Source organism: Myotis yumanensis, unplaced genomic scaffold, assembly GCF_028538775.1.
Source record: "Myotis yumanensis isolate MYYU_CA2020_CCGP unplaced genomic scaffold, mMyoYum1.0.hap1 SCAF_19, whole genome shotgun sequence".
Classification (NCBI taxonomy): Eukaryota; Metazoa; Chordata; class Mammalia; order Chiroptera; family Vespertilionidae; genus Myotis; species Myotis yumanensis.
In genome coordinates this window covers 28,009,879-28,028,971 of record NW_027223770.1, presented here as the reverse complement: position 1 = coordinate 28,028,971, position 19,093 = coordinate 28,009,879, and the positions used below count along the sequence as shown (strand labels likewise).

At 62.2% G+C, this 19,093-nt stretch overlaps 1 protein-coding gene across 1 annotated transcript; it reads right to left on the bottom strand.

The window, feature by feature from the left end:
- Nucleotides 1–15,085: 15,085 nt before the first annotated feature.
- Nucleotides 15,086–17,639, bottom strand: FZD10 (frizzled class receptor 10). Its single transcript, XM_070399602.1, is given in 2 exon segments — nucleotides 15,086–16,780; nucleotides 16,782–17,639. Coding segments are annotated over 2 exon segments (1,803 nt in total). The 5' UTR covers nucleotides 17,358–17,639; the 3' UTR covers nucleotides 15,086–15,553.
- Between the last annotated feature and the right edge of the window lie 1,454 nt (nucleotides 17,640–19,093).

The window sequence follows — 19,093 nt, the reverse complement described above, 5'->3', positions numbered from 1 at the left end:
GGGGCTGGTAGTTAAAGAAACGGCGTGTTCTCCGTGTGCGTTTCCACATCCGCTGCCTTTCCTGTTAAACACTGGCAAGCGGTTAGTCCGTCTGCTACGGCCGCCTCACGTCCACGCGGAGCAGCAAGAGGTGCGGTGGGAACGCCGGTCACATGGCTGCGCTCGGCCCCCTCCCTGCCGTGGGTTGGTGTGTGGCCCTGGACACGTCACTCAAGCTCCTTGTAAGATGGAGGTGGTGTTCACGATAGAAATGAAGGTGATGGTCACCATGGTGATGGTGGTGATGATGATAGGATGGCGGTGGTGGTGATGGTGGTGGTGGTGATGGTGATGGTGATGATGGTGATGATGGTGATGGTGATGGTGATGATGATGATGGTGGTGATGGTGATGGTGATGGTGATGATGGTGGTGATGGTGATGATGGTGATGGTGATGGTGGTGATGATGATGGTGGTGATGATGGTGATGGTGATGGTGATGATGGTGATGGTGGTGATGGTGATGGTGATGGTGATGATGGTGGTGATGATGGTGATGGTGATGGTGATGACGGTAATGGTGGTGATGATGGTGATGGTGATAGGATGGCGGTGGTGATGATGGTGATGATGGTGATGGTGGTGATGATGGTGATGGTGATGGTGATGATGGTGATGGTGGTGATGGTGATGATGGTGATGATGGTGATGGTGATGGTGATGGTGATGATGGTGATGGTGATGATGGTGATGATGGTGATGATGGTGATGATGGTGATGATGGTGGTGATGGTGGTGATGGTGATGATGGTGATGGTGATGGTGATGATGATGATGGTGGTGATGATGGTGATGAAGGTGATGAAGGTGATGATGGTGATAGTGATGGTGTTGATGGTAGTGATGATGTTGATGGTGATGATGGGGATGGTGATGATGAGCAAGAAATACGCATCTATTGTGTGTATGTGTTTGTGCTGCTCGTTACAGCCATTGGACTAAACTGACTAATACGCGTAACGTGAAGTCGGGCCCTGGCCGGTGTGGCTAAGTGGGTAGGGCGTCGGCCTGTGGACCAAAGGGTCCCGGGTTCAATTCCAGTCAAGAGCACGTACCTTGGTTGCAGGCTCCTCCCCGGCCCGGGCCCTGGTCAGGGTGCCTGCAGGAGGCAACCAATCGATGTGTTTCTCTCACATCGATGTTTCTGTTTCTCCCTCTCTCTCCCACTCGCTCTAAAAATCATGCAAAAATATCCTCGAGTGTGGATTAATATATATTAATATAGTTGGTTATATAACTGGATGAGTTGGGTAGGTGGTTAGTTACTTGATGAGTTGGGTAGTTGGTTAGTTACTTGATGAGTTGGACAGTTGGTTAGTTACTTGATGAGTTGGGTAGGTGGTTAGTTACTTGATGAGTTGGGTAGTTGGTTAGTTACTTGATGAGTTGGGCAGTTGGTTAGTTACTTGATGAGTTGGGTAGGTGGTTAGTTACTGGATGAGTTGGGTAGTTGGTTATATAACTGGATGAGTTGGGTAGTTGGTTAGTTACTTGATGAGTTGGGTAGTTGGTTAGTTATTTGATGAGTTGGGTAGTTGGTTAGTTACTTGATGAGTTGGGCAGTTGGTTAGTTACTTGATGAGTTGGGCAGTGGCTGAGGAGCTGGTCAGTTGGATTCAGGTGGGGCTGCCGAGTCCCCAGGTGAGATGAATTCTGGGCTCTGGCTTTCCTGAGTAACCGCGGTTCTGGAGCCTCCTTAGCCGAGTGTGTGCACCTGTGTGTGTCCCGGGAGCGTGAGCGCTGGGGGCATCCTGGCCCCGCCTCCGTCTCCATCGGGGTGAGAACACGCGACCTTCACCTCCACACACCGGACCCAACACGGCACCTGTACCATCCCGCCGACCCGTCTGCAGGGACAAAGGGGACATTGTGAGAAATGTGTTAAATGGGTGCGAGCGACACACAAAAGCATCTAAAAATAAGTTTTCTGACAAAAACGTCCAGCGTGACTTTGAATAGAAATGAAAGACGCCTCTTCCCAGAGGCCTCGCGAGTCAGTTCAGCATCTGAGACGGACGGGAGCCAGCGCTGGGAGAGGGAGGCCGGGCCGTCCGAGTGGCAAAGGTCATGGCTTCCTGCACGTCCGGTTTCCCGGGCCGGACAGCGGCCGGCGTGGAGGGGCGGGACCGTGGCCGGGCGGGACGGCGGGCGCGGGGGCACCGGAGGCAGGCGGTGCCCACGATCGCCGGCCCCTCCGGACGTGCGCGGGGGTGGCGTGTGTTCTCGGGAGACAAGAGCAAGCGAGCATCAAAGGCCGGCCGCACAGCAGGGCTGTCACCGCCTGCGGTTGCCGCGTCGACGTGCACGGGGCTCGGGCCCTCCCCGCGTCGCCCGCAGTAATTAAAACCCCGATCCCTGCTGTTTCATCGTCTCATTAGCGACGGGCCACCGGCTTTCATCGTGTTTGTCGGGGATCCAGCGCCCGCCGAGCTCTGATGATCCGCGGATGAAAGTCGAGTTAAACTTTTAAAATCGAGGCCTGACTGCTCTCCGTGTTTTTCTAAAGCTGATTAAAGGGGCCCTTTCCCCCTCCCCTCCCCTCCCCTGTGAGAGCCACCTCTCCGTCCGGCCCGGATGGCGGAGGGCGTCGCGGGGCTGTGCGTGGGGCGCTCGGCGAGCCAGACACACGGCCCCACGCGCATCCCGAGCTCCGTGTGGAGGCCGGCCTGCCTTTTTTTTAAAAAAAAAAAAAATATTTTTATTGATTTCAGAGAGGAAGGGAGAGGGAGAGAGAAGCATCCACGATGAGAGAGAATCATGGACCGGGCCTGTGCCCTGACCGGGAATCGAACCCTGACCTCCTGGTTCATAAGTCGATGCTCAACCACTGAGCCACACCAGCCTGACCCCTCCCCCCCCCCGACTGTTGAGGGGCCCTGCTTCCCGGATGGATGTGGGATAGGGCCCAGGCTCCTGCTCCTCCTGCCTCTCGGGCCCCTCCCTCCCTGTTCCTCCTGCGCCGTCTCCCCGTCTCCCGGTCTCCCCACCGTGTCTGTCTTCACGGTTCCCCCACGCTGGGCTGGTCCCACCGAGCAGCGTGCGGGGTTGCTGCTCGCTGGCCAGGTGGGGGAGCGGCCCTAACCACCTGCAGCCCCCCCAGGGCCCCCCAGGGCTCCCCCAGAGCCCCCCAGAGCCCCCACAGACACCCCCAAAGCCCTGCCTCCCCGATTAGCTCTGTTTTCAGTGTCAACAACGCTCCCGGGAGGGAGGCGCTGCTCCTAAAGCACCAGACCAAGACCCGGAGCCCCCCCCCCCCCCCCGGACTCTCCCTCTGCCGGACGGGCCTTGGGCGCCTCTCACGCGGCCTCTCGGCCCAGTCGGGGACTGGACCTGCCCCCCCAGGCGGAGAGCAGGAGTGGGTAGGGGCCAGGGCCCCGCTCTCCACGCCCTTCCTGACGGACTGGGTGTGTGTGTGCACATGTGTTTGCATGTATTTGCGTGTCCCTGTGTGTTCACACACGTGTGTACATATGTGTGTTTGTATACACACATGTTTATGTGTGTTTGTCTCTGTGTGCATCTCATCTTGTACACGTGTGCACGTGTGTGTCTGTATACATGTGTTTCCATGTCTTTGTGCATGCGTGTCTGTGCGTGTGCACACATGTATGTGTGAGTCTTTGTGCATGTGTGTGTGTGGCTCATGCCTGTGACAGTCTGCACACGGCTCTCCTGGGCAGAGCCGAACTCTGCAGGCCTCTGCGGGCCACACAAAAGCATCTCTGCCCGCCCCCCCCATCCCCGAGCTCGCTCGGCCCTTCTGCTCTCTTTGTTGAAAAGTGGGGGGGGGGGGTAGCGGGGGGGATAGCGGGGGGGATAGCAGGGGGGGATAGCAGGGGGATAGCGGGGGGAGATCATACTTAAGCAAAAGTCAGCTCCAGCCGGGACTGTGCCAACAACGTTAACCAACTTCTCGTCAGGCCTTTGAAGCCGGCGGGGGGCGGCGTGCTGCGGTGCGAGGAAGAACGCGACTTTAAGAGATTTCTTTTCATCCCTTTAACGCAATGAAAGATTAATGGCCTTGTTGTTTTTGTTTCTGCTCCTCCGGTTCCCCCCTCCCCCCGCCGGTGGAAACCGAAGACCCTGCCTCCCCGGTTTCTGGATCGTTGGGTTTTGTGAATGTCAGCCTTCCCCCCTCGCCACCCTCTGCGCTCTGCTCTGCCCGGGACCACCTACCCCAGGCCCACGGCCCGGTGTCCGCAGGGGAGGGGCCCCGTGGTGATGGGCGGGCGGGGGGGTGTGGGCGCAGGAGACTGGGCTGTATTTGAACCCGCCCCACCCCTCACCCGGGGCTGGGGGGTTGTTTTCCGCTGGAAGATTCCGTGTGGAGGGTCCTGGCCCATCTCGGGCGGCCGGCCCCGGGCTGGTCAGCGTTGGCCGCACTCACGGGCCCAGGGAACGTGCTGGTCGGAGGCAACAAAACACAGACACAAAGCGGTTCTGGGGGCACTGGGATCCCCCTCCCTCACCCAGCCCTTCCCCAGACTTGAGCTGGGTAGTTGTTTGATGAGCTGGTTGAGGAACCCAATGGACTTACAGAGGGGAAGGGAGAGGGCAGGTCCATCCCTCCGCCGCCTGGGCCGAGAAATGTAGAGCAGAGATTTCCAGCTGGTGTGCCCCAAGAATTTCTAAAACATGGGACACCCGTGCCCGGCCGGCGTGGCTCAGCGGTTGAGCGTCGACCAATGAACCGGGAGGTCGGGGTTCGATTCCCGGTCGGGCGGGGCACAGGCCTGGGTTGTGGGCTCGATCCCCAGCGGGGGGCGTGCGGGAGGCAGCCGATCCATGGTTCTCTCTCATCATTGGTGTTTCTATCTCTCCCCCTGCCCCTTCCTCTCTGACATCAATAAAAACATGTTTAAAAACGAAACAAGCAGAACCTGACAGTGTTGTCAGGGGCACTGCCCTCCCTGCCCCCAGACTGTCAGGGAGAACAGTGACAGCAGCCAACACAGCACGAGCGTCTGGCGCGAACGCGGGTCCTGAGCCGTCGCCGCGCAGGTCATGGGACAGAGCTGCGTCTTCTCGGCCACGTCGCACAGGCAGGCCGCGTCCGATCGGCTCATCCTTGGTGCCGGAAGTCCGTGGAGACATGGATAGGCACCGGAGTTTTTTATAAGTCACTTTGGAGCGGAAAGGGTGGGTGGGTTCAACTCACCCACAGGCTCGGGTGTCCGAGCTGCTGAGGCAGCTGGAGAAAGACCGGCCCCGGCCTCCCAGCTCGTCCAGCGCCCGGGGGAGCCTTTCCCCAGACCCTGGAGCTGCACAGGTGTGCGGAGTCAACGCAGGAGCTGAAGCCGGAGCTAAAGAGGCTAATGGTTGTTGAGTCGGGTGGCTGGTAGGTGAGCTGGTTAGTTGGTTGATCAGCTGGTTAGTTGTTTGATCAGCTGGTTAGTTGTCTGACGGAACTGAAGGAAGCTGTGGTCCTCGAACTCAAAAGGGCAGGTGTAGCCCTAACCGGTGTGGCTCAGTGGATAGAGCGTCGGCCTGCGGACTGAAGGGTCCCAGGTTCGATTCCGGTCAAGGGCGTGTACCTGGGTTGCGGGCACATCCCCAGTGGGGGGTGTGCAGGAGGCAGCTGATCCATGTTTCTAACACTGTATCCCTCTCCCTTCCTCTCTGTAAAAAATCAATAAAATATATATTTTTTAAAAAGGGCGGATGTAGAGAACGCACAATCTCTCTCACTTTAGACCCTGAGAAACATTTTGTGAGCAAAGTTAACGGAGGAAGCAACATGTCTAGTGAATAATAACGTTGGGCCATGTGCCTTTGTAAGGAGAAAGAGAGAAAAGGCAGAGAGACAGCAAGACGGAGGGAGAGAGAGATGAAAGCCGCTCGGCTGTCCCAGGACCTGCGGGGACACTCGGGCCTCTGCCCGCCACCTCTGAGGGGACCCTAAGGGGAGTCCCTGCTCTAAAAACTTTCCAAATTAAAGCGTTTGACCCGCGGCTCTACCAGCAAATGCTTCTTCTCTCTCCCAGTCTTGCCTCGGCCTGTTGTCAGAGGGGATTGTTGGTTCCAGCCGTAAAGTAAAGCGCTGCCCGCCCCTCCCCACCCCCGGGCTGCAGGCCCTTGACGGCTGTTTTCTTTAATCCTGTTCTCTCCACAGAGATCTTAACACACTTTCCCCAAACGTGCAGGTGACGTGGGCCCCGGGGGACGCCACTCCCCACCACCCCCCCCAGCAGGAACACACAGCTCCGGCCAAAGGGGGACACGCACGGGCACGGCTCCCCGCAGCCCATCCCTCTGCTCTGCCCCTCGCGGGGGCGATAGTCACCAGGCAGAAACCACTTCCCGTCCTCTGTTTATTGTGTTTAGGTCTTTATGGACGTCAGAGAGGAAGGGAGACGGAGAGAGAGAGAGATCAGTGATGAGAGGGAATCATGGCTCGGCTGCCTCCTGCACGCCCCCCACCGGGGATGGAGCCTGCAACCCGGGCCTGTTCCTCGCCGGGGAATCGAACCCTGACCTCCTGGTTCCTGGGTTCTTGTTAATGTTTCCTCCTGGCGGGGATGAGGGGTTCTGGTGCCAGAGGGTGTCCCTGCCCCCCCTTCCCCCCCCCCCCCCCCACGAGAGGCGTCATTATTCCCGCTCGGTGTGGCTCTGCCCGGCTTCCGGGGCCACCTTTGCTCTGATGAGCTGCTTTCCTCCCGGGGAGGCCCAGTTCGGGGGGAGCGGGGCATCCGGCCTTTCCAATGGCCGCCAGGACTCCGCGTGTCCCCCTGGGATGGGCGAAGGTGGGTTTTCGGAGCAGGGCTGTGGATTAGAGGCGGACAGAGGTCGCCCACCGGTGAGGCGAGACGTTGGGTCTCGCTGGGTGTCTGGCCGAGCAGGGCGGTGGGCTGGGGTGTCCCCCCAAATTCACCTGCTGGAGTCCCCACCCCCAGCCCCCCCGAAGGCAGCCCTATTTGGAACAGGGTTTGTAAGGAGGCCATCTGGGCGTCCCCGTGAGGAGAGGGACAGACAGGAGGACACGCAAGCACAGAGGGACGGCCGGCTGCAGGCCCAGGAGAGGGGCCTCAGCCGAAGCCACCCCTGCCGACACCTCCATCCTGGACGTCCAGCCCCAGGCCCCCGAGACGGCGCGTTTCTGTGGCTGGAGCCCCACCCCTCCCCATGGGGGTGTCTTGTTGTAGCAGCCGAGCTGACGGATACGCAGCCGAGCTGAAAGCATCGAACTCTCAATTCACCTGTGTTCCCACTGCAAACAGCGGACGGCGTCTTTCGCCCCCAGGCCCCGTGGGAACCTGTCACGCGACTGAAATGATTCCCCGTGAACCCTGTGGCCACGGGCAGCAGCTGCTGAAATCCCCGCAAAGCAGACCGACGGGCACACGGCCTCGGAGGCCACGGACCCCGACGTGGAGCCTCCGTGGTCGGCCAGGGGTGCAGAGAGAGCCCGCCATCAGAACGCTCCGGAAGCGGGTGGGGAGCGGGTTGGGTTTATGATGTGAAAACAAACTCACCGCCCGGGTCCCTGCCTGCGGCTCGAGGTGCCCATCTCTCCCGTGGAGTTTTTATTGGGGTTCCCGCTGCCTGGGGACCCTCTTGTTCCGCTGCTCGGATCCCGGAAGCTGCCGCAGGCCCCGTTAGCATGAGAGCGAGGCCGGTGGGGGGGGGGGGGGGGGGGGGCAGAAAACTGGGCCAGGAATTAAATTAATGCTTTTAGACAAATATCCCTTCCATCTCCAATTCTAATGCTAATTACATTTGGGATCAAAGACCGTTCCTGCAAGTTTTGCTTTTGAAAAACCAGAGAGAGGTTTTCCTTTCTCGTTTGATATTTTTATGGGACTTGATGGGGACGGTGGGGGGCCGGCGGGGGGGGGGGGAGACAGGGATCCGGGGACCCAGGCCCGTCCCCGAGGACCCAGGAGAGGAGGCAGGTTCCTGGAATCCGGACTCTGGGCCCCGAGGTTCCCCCTCCGCTCTCCGTGCAGCTCGGCTGGCCGGGCCCCAGGGCTGCAGCGACTGGATACTGTGTCACAGCCCAGACCCCGGGGGGGGGGGGGGGGCGTTAAAAAGGAACAATGCAGCCCCGGCAGGTGTGGTTCAGTGGTTAGAGCGTCGGCGTGCGGACTGAAGGGTCCCAGGTTCGATTCCCGGTCAGGGCACAGGCCAGGGTAGTGGGCTCCATCCCCAGTGGGGGGCGTGCAGGAGGCAGCAGGTCCCTGATTGTCACGCGAGAGCAGGATTTTTTAAAAACACGACACGTGACCTAAGGCCTCTGTCCCCGGCTCCCCCCTCGGGCGCCCAGTGGCCGGCAGGCCAGGCATCCGGCCCCAGGACCGGGCTTTGGGGCCGGGGCTGAGCCCAGGACACAGCTGTCGGCCTTTGAAGTTGGTGTTTCCTTACGAGCCGGGGCACTTGCCTCTGTCTGTTGCCCCCAGACGGCTGAGTCAGCAGCAGGGACGGGGGGGGGGGGGGGGGGGGGGGGCAGTTTTTTCCGGAATCTTAGATGGGTCGGGCCTCAAGCAGGCCCTCACCCTGACTCGGGGGCGGGGAGGGGGGTCAGCAGGTCGAGCCTCCCCACCGTTAGGACGTTCCTGCAGCCCAGCAAGCTGATGGCCGAGCCGAGGGGGTGCGGGGGGCACCTTTATCAACTGGCCCTCCACCGCAGCCCCTCCCACCCCCACGGACCCAGACGCTAAGCTGGGACCAGGCGGACAGCCCCCGGGGACGGCATCGAAGACGGGGACCTGCGATGGACCCAAGATAAATGCAGCAGCACCAGGCGGTCCGCACGGCATTCCTTTTTATTCTATTTTTTAAAATGTATGTTCAAGCCCTGACCGGTGTGGCTCAGTGGATAGAGCGTCGGCCTGCGAACTGAAAGGTCCCAGGTTCGATTCCGGTCAAGGGCATGTACCTGGGTTGCGGGCACATCCCCAGTGGGGGGTGTGCAGGAGGCAGCTGATCGATGTTTCTCTCTCATCGTTTCTAGCTCTCTATCCCTGACCCTTCCTCTCTGTAAAAAATCAATAAAATATATTTTAAAAAATAAAATGTATGTTCATATTGATGTCAGAGAGGAAGGGAGAGGGGGAGGAGCATCTATGATGAGAGAGAATCATGGATCGGCTGCCTCCCGCACGCCCCACACTGGGGATGGAGCCTGCAACCGGGCACGTGCCCTTGACCGGGAATCGAACCCTGACCTCCTGGTTCATAGGTCAACGCTCAACCGCTGAGCCCCGCGGGCCGGGCTCCACGCTCTCTTTAGAACGACTGCGCTCCCACACACGGAGCCACCGGCCAGGGCCCGCCCTCCTCCTCGCGCTCACAGCCCTGAGCAGAGACGGAGGCCCGGGCCTAGGCTCCAGGGTCGCCGGCCACGTGGGTAAGCTCAGGGCACGAGGTGCTCCTGTGTCCCCGCCTGCCCCCGCCACCTCCCCCCCTACCCGCCCCCCCAGCATCTCGCTGGCCCACGCCGGCCGAGGCGGCTCCCGGGGACAGGTCTGTGCGGCTGTGAGGCCTGGGGACCCGTCTTTCTGGTCCGCGAGCCGGGGCGGGGGCCTAAGGAGCAGGCGGAGCTGGCTGGTCAGGAGCATTCCTGTGGCCGGTTTAGCTTCCCAGGTTGGGAGCCGCGTGCCCGTGGCCTGGGCCCGTGGCCTCCTGGCTCCGTCCTCAGTGGGCTTCGAGCTCACCACACTTGTTACTGATTTATTTTTAAGATATTTGTGTTGACTTTTAGAGACAGAGAAACAGGGACGAGGGAGAACCATGGATCAGCTGCCTCCTACACGCCCCCTACCCGTGGGGATGGAGCCCGCAACCCGGGCCTGTGCCCTGACGGGGAATGGAACCCTGACCTCCTGGTTCATGGGTGGATGCTCAACCACTGAGCCACGCTGGCCGGGCCAGGGTACCCATTATATATATACACACACACATACATACACACACACACACATATATATATTTGGGGGGGGGGTACCCATTTCTTAATAACTATGAGATTTTAAAAAGTTTTTCAAAAAAATAGAAATCTTGCCCCCGCCGGTTTTGCTCAGTGGCTACTAGAGTGTCAGCCTGCAGACTGAAGGGTCCCGGGTTCGATTCCCCGGTCAGGGCACAGGCCCGGGTCGCGGGCTCGAGCCCCAGTGGGGGGCGTGCAGGAGGCAGCCGGTCCATGGTTCTCCCTCATCACTGATGTTTCTCTCTCTCTCTCTCTCCCTTCCTCTCTGAAATCAATAAAATATATTTTTTTAAAAAAAGAAAACGTAGTAACTTAAATTAGAAAGACCCCCTCCCCCACCCAGCCTGCGAGGCCTCTGGGGGATCGAAGCATAAACACATCCCCCCCCCACCAAGGAGGCACCGAGATCCGACGGGCTCGGCTGCCGGCTCAGGATCCATCTCCGGCATCTCGGTCCTGGCCGAGCGCCAGGACGTGTTTTGACACGACTCCCCCCCCCCCCCCGCCCCCCCCCCCGTTAATGTCTCATGGACGTGTCTCCGCGGGGAAATCCAACCCCCATGTTTCTGATCCCTCCCCTCGAACCCAGCAAGTGCCACCCGGACGCCATTGGACGGGAGGGGTGCGGGGCCTGTTCTACGAGGCCTTTGCAACCTGGTGCCCCTGGAAGCAGGAAGCCAGGTTCCCCAGGAGTAAACCAGCCGGCTCACATGGTGTCCCCGGCGGCCCGGCGACCAGGCTGGGGCCTCCAGTGGCTCCAGACCCATCGGTGCATTTCACAGCCCGCCTCCTGGGCCACCCGGTTCCTGGGGACGTCCTCTGGGGAGAGGCGGTGCCCACGGGGGCGGGACGGTGCAGCTCAAACGCCGGGGAGGCGATGCCACCTGGGACCACGCCGTGGCCACGCCGGACGGGGAAGCGGAAGATGGGCACCCGTGGCGGGAGGAGGGAGGAGAGGGTGCCCGCTCTGTCCCTTTGTGAGCGTCATGTGAGCGCTCACCCCCCGCCCTGACTGGGAACGGAACCGTGACCTCCTGGTTCGTAGGTGGACGCTCAGCCGCAGCCACCGGCTGGGCTCTAAAGGTCTTGCTGGATGCTTTCCCTCTCTCATTTCCTTTTTCTCTAGTGCGTTCTGTTTACCCAAGGATGTAACTCTATGCGTTGCTGCAGCATTGCATTGTATTTATTTTATTTTATTACCAGAGGCTCGGTGCACCTAAAGAATTCATGCACAGGTGGGGTCCCTCGGCCTGGCCTGCGATCAGAGCCGATCCGGGCGATCGGTGCCGGCTGGCTGGGGGGGAAGGGACCTCGGGAGGTTGGCCGACCCTGGGAGGTTGGCGGTGGGACCGCACTGACCACCAGGGGGCAGCTCCTGCGTTGAGCGTCTGCCCCCTGGTGGTCAGTGTGTGACATAATGTCGCTCAGGCTTTTATATATAGGTTATTTTTTTTCATCCTCACCCAAGGATATTTTCCCATTGATTTTAGAGAGAGTGGAAGAGAGAGGGAGAGACAGAGAGAAACATCGATGTGAGAGAAACACATCGATTGGTTGCCTCCTGCACGCGCCCCAACCAGAACCTGGGCCGGGGTGGGAGCCTGCAATCCAGGCACGTGCCCTTGACCGGAATCGAATCCAGGACCTTTGGGTCCGCAGGCCGACACTCTATCCACTGAGCCACACCGGCCAGGGCTCGCATCGTATTGATTTAAAAAAATAAAATGGTTGCAACCACAATACCCATAGCAAAATGAAGAACTTTATAACCGACTTTTTCTCTATCCTTCTCATTGGGGCAAATTAGAATCACACGGTCTCCCTACATCTCTCACGCTTCCTTCTCTCTGTGCCACGGGTGGACGGCAGTTTGGCACTGCTTTTCCCGTTACTTAGAGAAAGTCTCTTAAAGAAAAAAAAAAGTAGCAACAAAGTTTCAGCTGCGTTTAGCTCAGACTGGGCCACCCCACCCCCGTGATGTGGACACAATGTTACAACCTCAGGGCCACCCGGGTGATATGGATACAATGTTACAACCTCAGGGCCACCCGGGTGATATGGATACAATGTCACAACCTCAGGGCCACCCCGGTGATATGGACACAATGTTACAACCTCAGGGCCACCCGGGTGATATGGACACAATGTTACAACCTCAGGGCCACCCGGGTGATATGGACACAATGTTACAACCTCAGGGCCACCCGGGTGACACGGACACAATGTTACAACTTCAGTAGCGGTGCTTCCCCTGAGCTGCAGAAAGAAAAGCAGGTTGTTAATGAACCATGTGTTCAGGCCCCGGGGGGCCCCAGGTGTGGCCCTGCTGGGGGGAGGGGGCGGGGGACAGTGGCACCAGCCCCAGGAGCTTGTCACTGGGGATCAAAGGCGGCACCTGCACCTCATAATCGCTTCGCCCCCTTTCAAGGCGGACGCTGATTTACCGCCTGTCAGGGCCCATGACTTTGTAGTTCCGCCTCAGACGCGGGAGATGCTGTCAGGAGAGGTTCCAAGGTGGCGTTCTGTGCGTTTTTTATTTTTTTATTTTCAGGGCAAATCTTCCCTAACGTGCCCCAAGGTGCTCCTCAGAACAGATGTTCGAGGGACCACCTGTGGTCAGGGGCCAGCTGAGAGCCTTCGGTCCAGGGTCCCAGATCCCTGAGGCCACCGCCCTCAGGTCCTTGCGGGTGGGATGGACGGAGGTGGGTGTGTTTCAAGGGTGGTCCGTGGGAGCCCTTTCTGTCTTTCTTTTCTTTCTTTTTAAATATATTTTTATTGGTTTCAGAGAGGAAGGGAGAGGGAGAGAGAGAGAAACACCAATGATGAGAGAGGATCACGGATCGGCTGGCCCCTGCACGCCCCACACTGGGGAGGGAGCCCGAAACCCGGGCCTGTGCCCTGACTGGGAATCGAACCCTGACCTCCTGGTTCACAGGTCCATGCTCAACCCCTGAGCCCTCCGGCCTGGCCTGACTTTTAAGTCTTGATGAGGCTCCTAAAATCCACTGTCGGCCTCTGTCTGTGACCCGGGGGTGGGGGTGGGGGGACCCCAGCGCCAGGAGAGAGCGCTCTGGGGGCCGCATGTCCGGGAGTCTCTGCTGAGGCCCAAGCTCCCCGTGGCAGAGAGGGGCCGGCTGACCTTCCCTGACCTCTGCGGGCAAGGTCACTGCTTCCTCTGCGGACCCACCGATACCCACCCAGACCCGGGCCGGCTCTTGTGTTTGCCGACGCCGCGCTTTCCGTGGGACCGAAGTCGAAGCCGCGCACCTGCCGTGGGAAGCGCCGACTTTAGAGCCGAGGGTTTGGGGTCGGACCCCAGCCTCGGGGCTCCCAGCCCTGCTCTGACCGTGGTTGTTCATCCTCACCCCAGGGTATTCCCCCCGTTGATCTTTAGGGAGAGTGGGGGGCGGGGTGAGAGACACAGAGAGAGGAGACACTTCGATGGGTTGCCCCCACACGGCCCGACCAGGCCCGGGGGGTCGAGCCTGTGACCGAGGTACGTGCCCCGGACTGGAATCGAACCCGGGACCCTTCAGTCCACAGTCCTGCTCTCTGTCCACTGAGCCACACCGGCTAAGGCCCTTGTAGGTGTTTAAATGCACTTTTCTCGTTGGGTTTTTAATGCATGGAAGGCTGGTCTGCATTTGACCTTAAATTACTTTGCCTGTGGAACTGGACCCCAAGCAGCTGCCCCCCCCCCCGCGCCCCACCCCCCCTCCCCCCGCCAGACATTCATTCACAGGCCGGACAGGCGGTGCCAGCCCCTGTGCCCAGCTCCGGTGCTGTTAGGGTGAGGGTGGTCTCGGGCACCGGCCTTAATTCCTAAACACCCTGCTCAGAGCCCGGCCCGCGTGGCTCAGAGGTTGAGCATCGACCTGTGAACCAGGAGGTCACGGTTCGATCCAGGCCCGGGTTGCGGGCTCCATCCCCAGTGGGGGGCGTGCAGGAGGCAGCCGGTCCATGATTCTCTCTCATCATGGATGCTTCTCTCTCTCTCTCTCTCTCCCTCTCCCTCCTGCTCTGAAATCGATATAAAATATACGTATTAAAGTAAAATAAAAGTCACTGCCCCTCCCTCAGGCTCTGCCCATCTGCCAGGTCCCAGGGATGAGCCGTGACCTCTATGGATGAGCCGTGACCTCTATGGATGAGCCGTGACCTCCAGCGGAGACCACACTCAGCCTTCGCTGGGAACTCGGAAAGTTTCCTCTCTTCCCTCTCAGCGCACAGGGACCAGCAGCAAGCAGAACAGAGTTTATTTTTAATAAAATAGAGGAGCACGAAAATATCATATCATCCAGCCACAGGGGCACCAGCAGGCCCACGCAGACCCCCCGCTGGGGAGGGGGAGGGGGCGGGGCGGGAGGGTGTGAGCTCGCCCTGGGCCCAGGGCTCCAGGCCCGTCAGGGAAGCCATTTGTGTCACAATAGAGAGTCAATCAGCCCTCGGGCGACTTTGAATGGCCCCCCTCCCCGCCCCTCCCTCCCACAAACGGGGGGGGGGGGGCGAGGATGAAAAAGCCACAAATGTAACGGGGCGGAGGGCGTCTGAGGCCTGGGCCCCTCGCCCCTTTGTGGGGAGGTTCCTTTGTGGTCTTTATCCGCAGCCCCTCTTCGGATGCTCAGGGAACGAGGAGGAGAAAATAAAGTACCAATCGCACCGGTGGGCCTGGGCCCAGGTGAGGTCTGGTGGAAGTTTCTGTCCCGGAGAGAGAGCCGGGGTGTGCGGGAGGCAGATGCCCAACCCGCCGGGCGTGCTGGGCCGACAGGCTCCCTCTCTCTCTCCCTGTGGGCGCTGAAGTGGCTGCCCTCCTGCGGGGGGGCCCGTGCCTGCCCCCCCACACCCACTCCCCCCTTGCTCTCTGCAGCCCGCCACAGACAGGCCTTTTCATTGGCAAACAAGTCCGCTCGGCTCGGGTTTGTCTAAGGCGAGCAAAGCCAAGGCAAACACACGCTCGGATGTCTATTTACCGAAGCTTCTAAACAAAAGTTTTCTTCCGGGTGGGGGTGGGGGTGGGGGTGGGGGGAGAGGGAGCGGCTGAACCCACTACTTCACCACAAATTAGTTACAAAGAGGCGACTTCCCCCCGGGGAGCCCTCCTTCCTGCAAACAAACCCACCCCCCTGCCCCAGCCTCACTCCCAGGGTAGCGGACCCTCCTGAATCTCAGGGTGAAAACCTTTACGAGCCCGGCCGGTGTGGCCCAGTGGTTGAGCGCCGACCTGGGAACCTAGAGGTCCCGGGTTCGATTCCCGCTCAAGGGCACAGGCCCGGGGTTGCAGGCCGATCCCCAGTGGGGGGCGTGCAGGAGGCAGCCCGTCCATGGCTCTCTCTCACCATGGATGTTTCTTTCTTTCTCCCTTCCTCCCAGAAACCAATAAAAACATATTTAAAAAAACAAAGCCCCCCCAAATACCGGTTTATTATTATTATTATTATTACTTTTAAAACTTTTATTTAAAAAAAAACCAAACCAACAAGAAACCAACCAAGAAAAGCGCCAAGTTTGTCTCCGCCGGCGCCGTCTCCCCGCGGGAACGTTTCCTGGGTTTTTTGTGTGTGTTTTTTGTTTGGTTTTTCTGGCCGGTTCACACGCAGGCAGGCGGCTGTGCGGGCAGCTCATACTTGCCGGGGTGCGCCTTTTGGGGGTGCTGGGCTTTTTTGTAAATCCCGCCGCCGCCGCCTCCGTGCGCCTGGTCGTGGTGGTGGGCGGCGACGCTGCCGGGCTTCCTGCGGCCGCGCCCCCGGAACCGGCGGCCGCACAGCGAGCGCCAGGACTGCAGCGTCTTGGCCGTCCAGATCCACACGCCGCTGGTGATGCCCACGACCAGCAGCATGAAGATCTTCAGCAGGAAGATCTCCACGGCCGGGATGGAGGCAGCCAGCAGGCAGTCCAGGCTCTGCGTCTGGCTGTCCAGCCGGCACCGGCGCTGCGCCGCCAGCGCCCGCCAGCGCTCGGTGTGCAGGCGCTCGTAGCAGTAGCAGGCGATGACGCACGTGGCGGGCACCGTGTAGAGCACCGAGAACACCCCGATGCGCACCATCAGCTTCTCCAGCTTGTCCGTGTTCTCCCCGCCCGTCTTCATCACCCGCCGGATGTGGAACAGCGCCACGAAGCCCGACAGCAGGAACGACGTGCCGAGGACCAGGTAGCAGGCCAGGGGCACGAGCACGAAGCCCGTGAGCGCGTGCACGTCCATGCTGCCCACGTAGCAGACGCCCGTGAGCTCGTCCCCCGCCACGCGGCGCAGCACCAGGACCAGGATGGTCTTGACGGCGGGGATGGCCCAGGCCGCCAGGTGGAAGTAGCTGCTGTGCGCCTCGATGGCCTCGTGGCCCCACTTCTTGCCCGCGGCCAGGAACCAGGTGAGCGTCAGGATGACCCACCAGAGCGAGCTGGCCATGCCGAAGTAGTAGAGTACCAGGAAGACCAGGGTGCAGCCCGTGCTCTCCAGCCCCTCCTGGATCACGTACAGCTGCCCGCTGTCCCGGTCGCACGCGATGCTCTCGGCGCCCGCGAACAGGCGGATGATGTAGCCGAGCGAGGACGCGCAGTAGCACATGGAGAGGAAGATGATGGGGCGCTCCGGGTAGCGGAAGCGCTCGGGGTCGATGAGGAAGGTGAGCACGGTGAAGGCGCTGGACAGGAAGCAGAGCACCGACCAGACGGCCAGCCAGACCACGGCGAAGCGCTTGTCCTCGCGGCTCCAGTACACGTCCACGCCGGGCGCGCACAGCGGCGCGCACGAGGCGCTGCGGCCCACGTGGTGGAACTTGCCGGGGTTGGCGCAGCCGGCGCGCCCCCGGCCCCTCCGGGCCCCCGTCCTGGGGAAGCGAGGGCTCCGGCGCGCCCGCGGGGGGCCGCGGCTGCGGCCGGAACAGCGGCGGGAACAGGCCCGCCCCGCGCGCCGCCGCCGGCTCGTCCGAGCCGTTGCTGGGCGCCTCCATGCACAGGTAGTTGGGGTCGTTCTTGTTGGGGAGTTTGCCGCAGTCCAGCGAGTCCGGCCACCGGAAGTGGAACTGCTCCATGATCGGGGAGCAGCGCAGCCGGGCCTGCTCGCACATGACGCGGCAGGCGGGGATGGGGGCGGAGACCTGCTCGGTGCACATGGGCGCGTACAGCGAGCACAGGAAGAAGCGGAGGTGCCCGTGGCAGCCGTACTCCACGAGCGGCGCGAACTCGTGCAGCTGGATGGCGGCCTCGCGCTGCTGCTCGTGGCCCATGAGGTTGGGCATGCGCGTCATGTTGTAGCCGATGTCCCGGCACATGGGGATGTCGATGGGCTGGCACTGGCCGTCGCCCGGGCGCTCCAGGTCCAGGGAGCTGATGGCGGCGCACGTCCCCAGCACCTGCAGCGCCAGCCACAGGCGGGGCCCCGGGCGCCGCGACATGGTGCCGGCGTCGGAGGCGCCCCGGCGGCGGGCAGGTCCGCGGCCCTCAGAGCCGCCGCTCCCGGGCCCGGGTTCGGGCTGCTGGCCCCGGCTCCGCGTCCCGGCCCGGGCCCCCGCCCATGCCCGCCCAGCCTGGCCCTGCTCGCCCGGCGCCCGGCGGCCCGGGCCTCCGCCGAGAGGGGGCCGCGGAGCCGGGGAGCGAAGTCGGCGAACAATACCGGGAAGCGAGGGCGCCCCGGGAGCCCTCGGCGCGGGCTGCGGGTCTCGGCCGGCAAACTTTGGCCTCTTCTGGGAGCGCGCGGGGGGGCGCGTCCGGAGCGGGCGGGCGGGCGGCGGGCGGCGGGGGCGCACGGTGGCCGGGCCAGCGCGCCGGGCTCCTCGCCCCCCACCCGCGCCGGCCTCCGCCTCGGCCCGGCCCGGCCCGCAGCTGTCGGGAGGTTTGCGTCCCGGGGCGAGGAGACGCGCGGAAAGGCGAAGGCGGAGAGCCGGGCGGTGACGGGCCCCGCCCCCGAGCGCGCCCCGCCCCGCCGCTGCTTTGCATGAGAAAGCGGGGCGGCCCCTCGCCGGCTCCGGGGCCCCGCGGGGCGCAGCGCGGTCTCGCCCCCCCGCCCGGCCCCGACTCCCCGCCTGGCGCCTCGGTCGGTCCTGCCCGCCGCCCCTGCTCCCTCTCCCCGCCGGCCTCCAACTTGGCCCTCCCTCCGCCTCCCGCCCGCGTGCGCCCCCTGTCCGGGGGCACCCCTCGGGCTGGTCCCCGCACCCTGTGTCTCTCGCGGCCTGCGCCCCACCTCCCGGAGGACCCCACGGGCGCCGAGGTCGCGGGAAGCTGGGGGACGGGCCGGAGGGGGGGGCGGGTGCCCGCGGCGGGGGGCGGGGCGCATCGTCCCGCTTTCCCGGGGGGTCCCGGGCCGGGGCGCCTTCAAAGCGAGGCGGGATGTGCGTTTTACAGCCGCGGCCATAAAGCGGCCCTTTCGCTTGTAAAGCCGCCGCGCCGTCCGGGGCGGGGAGTCGCCAGGCCTGCGCGCGGCTGGGCTCCGGGAGGCCCGGCCTTTGAAATTTCAAAGCGAAGCGCCCGGGCCGGGGGGAGGGGCCGGGATCCGGACTTTCAGGGCCGCTCCGGCGGGGTCTTCGCCCGGAAGGGGGGGGGCGGGACCGCTCCCGGGACGCCGACGTCACCCCTCTCCATTCCCGGGAAGTGGGGGGCTTGGCTTGGACCCTGGGGATCCCCCCGTCCCCCAACAAAGCCGTGGCGTTGAGGGGCCTCGCGCCGGTCCGGGCTGGAGTTTATTTATGATCGGAAGCCGTTCGCTCATCGGGAATTTGTGTTATTAGGCGAGTGATGGCCCGGCCCGCACCCGCCTGGGCTACTGACCCGTCGGGTGACGGGGACGGGGGGGGGGGGGGGGAGAGGCGGGAGGAGGCGGAGCCAGCGGGGTCCCCGGTCCTCAACCCCCCGGGAGGCACCCCCACCGCGCGGTTCTCCCGGGAAGAGGAGCGAGCGTCCCGGACGGAGGCCCTTCGCCCACCCGCTCGCCTCGGGGCCACCCCGTTGGTGGTAAAGTCACTTAGGGACGCCCCACCCCGCCCCACCCCCCGGCACAGGGCGCACACACCCGCCTCCCCTGCGAAGACATTTCAAAGGCTTCCCCTGCTCCGTGATCGGCCCCTAAGCAAACAGCGCCCCGGGGAGGGGAGGGGGCGCCGCTCTCCTCTTAGGGGCCCTGGCGGCTGGGGTCTCT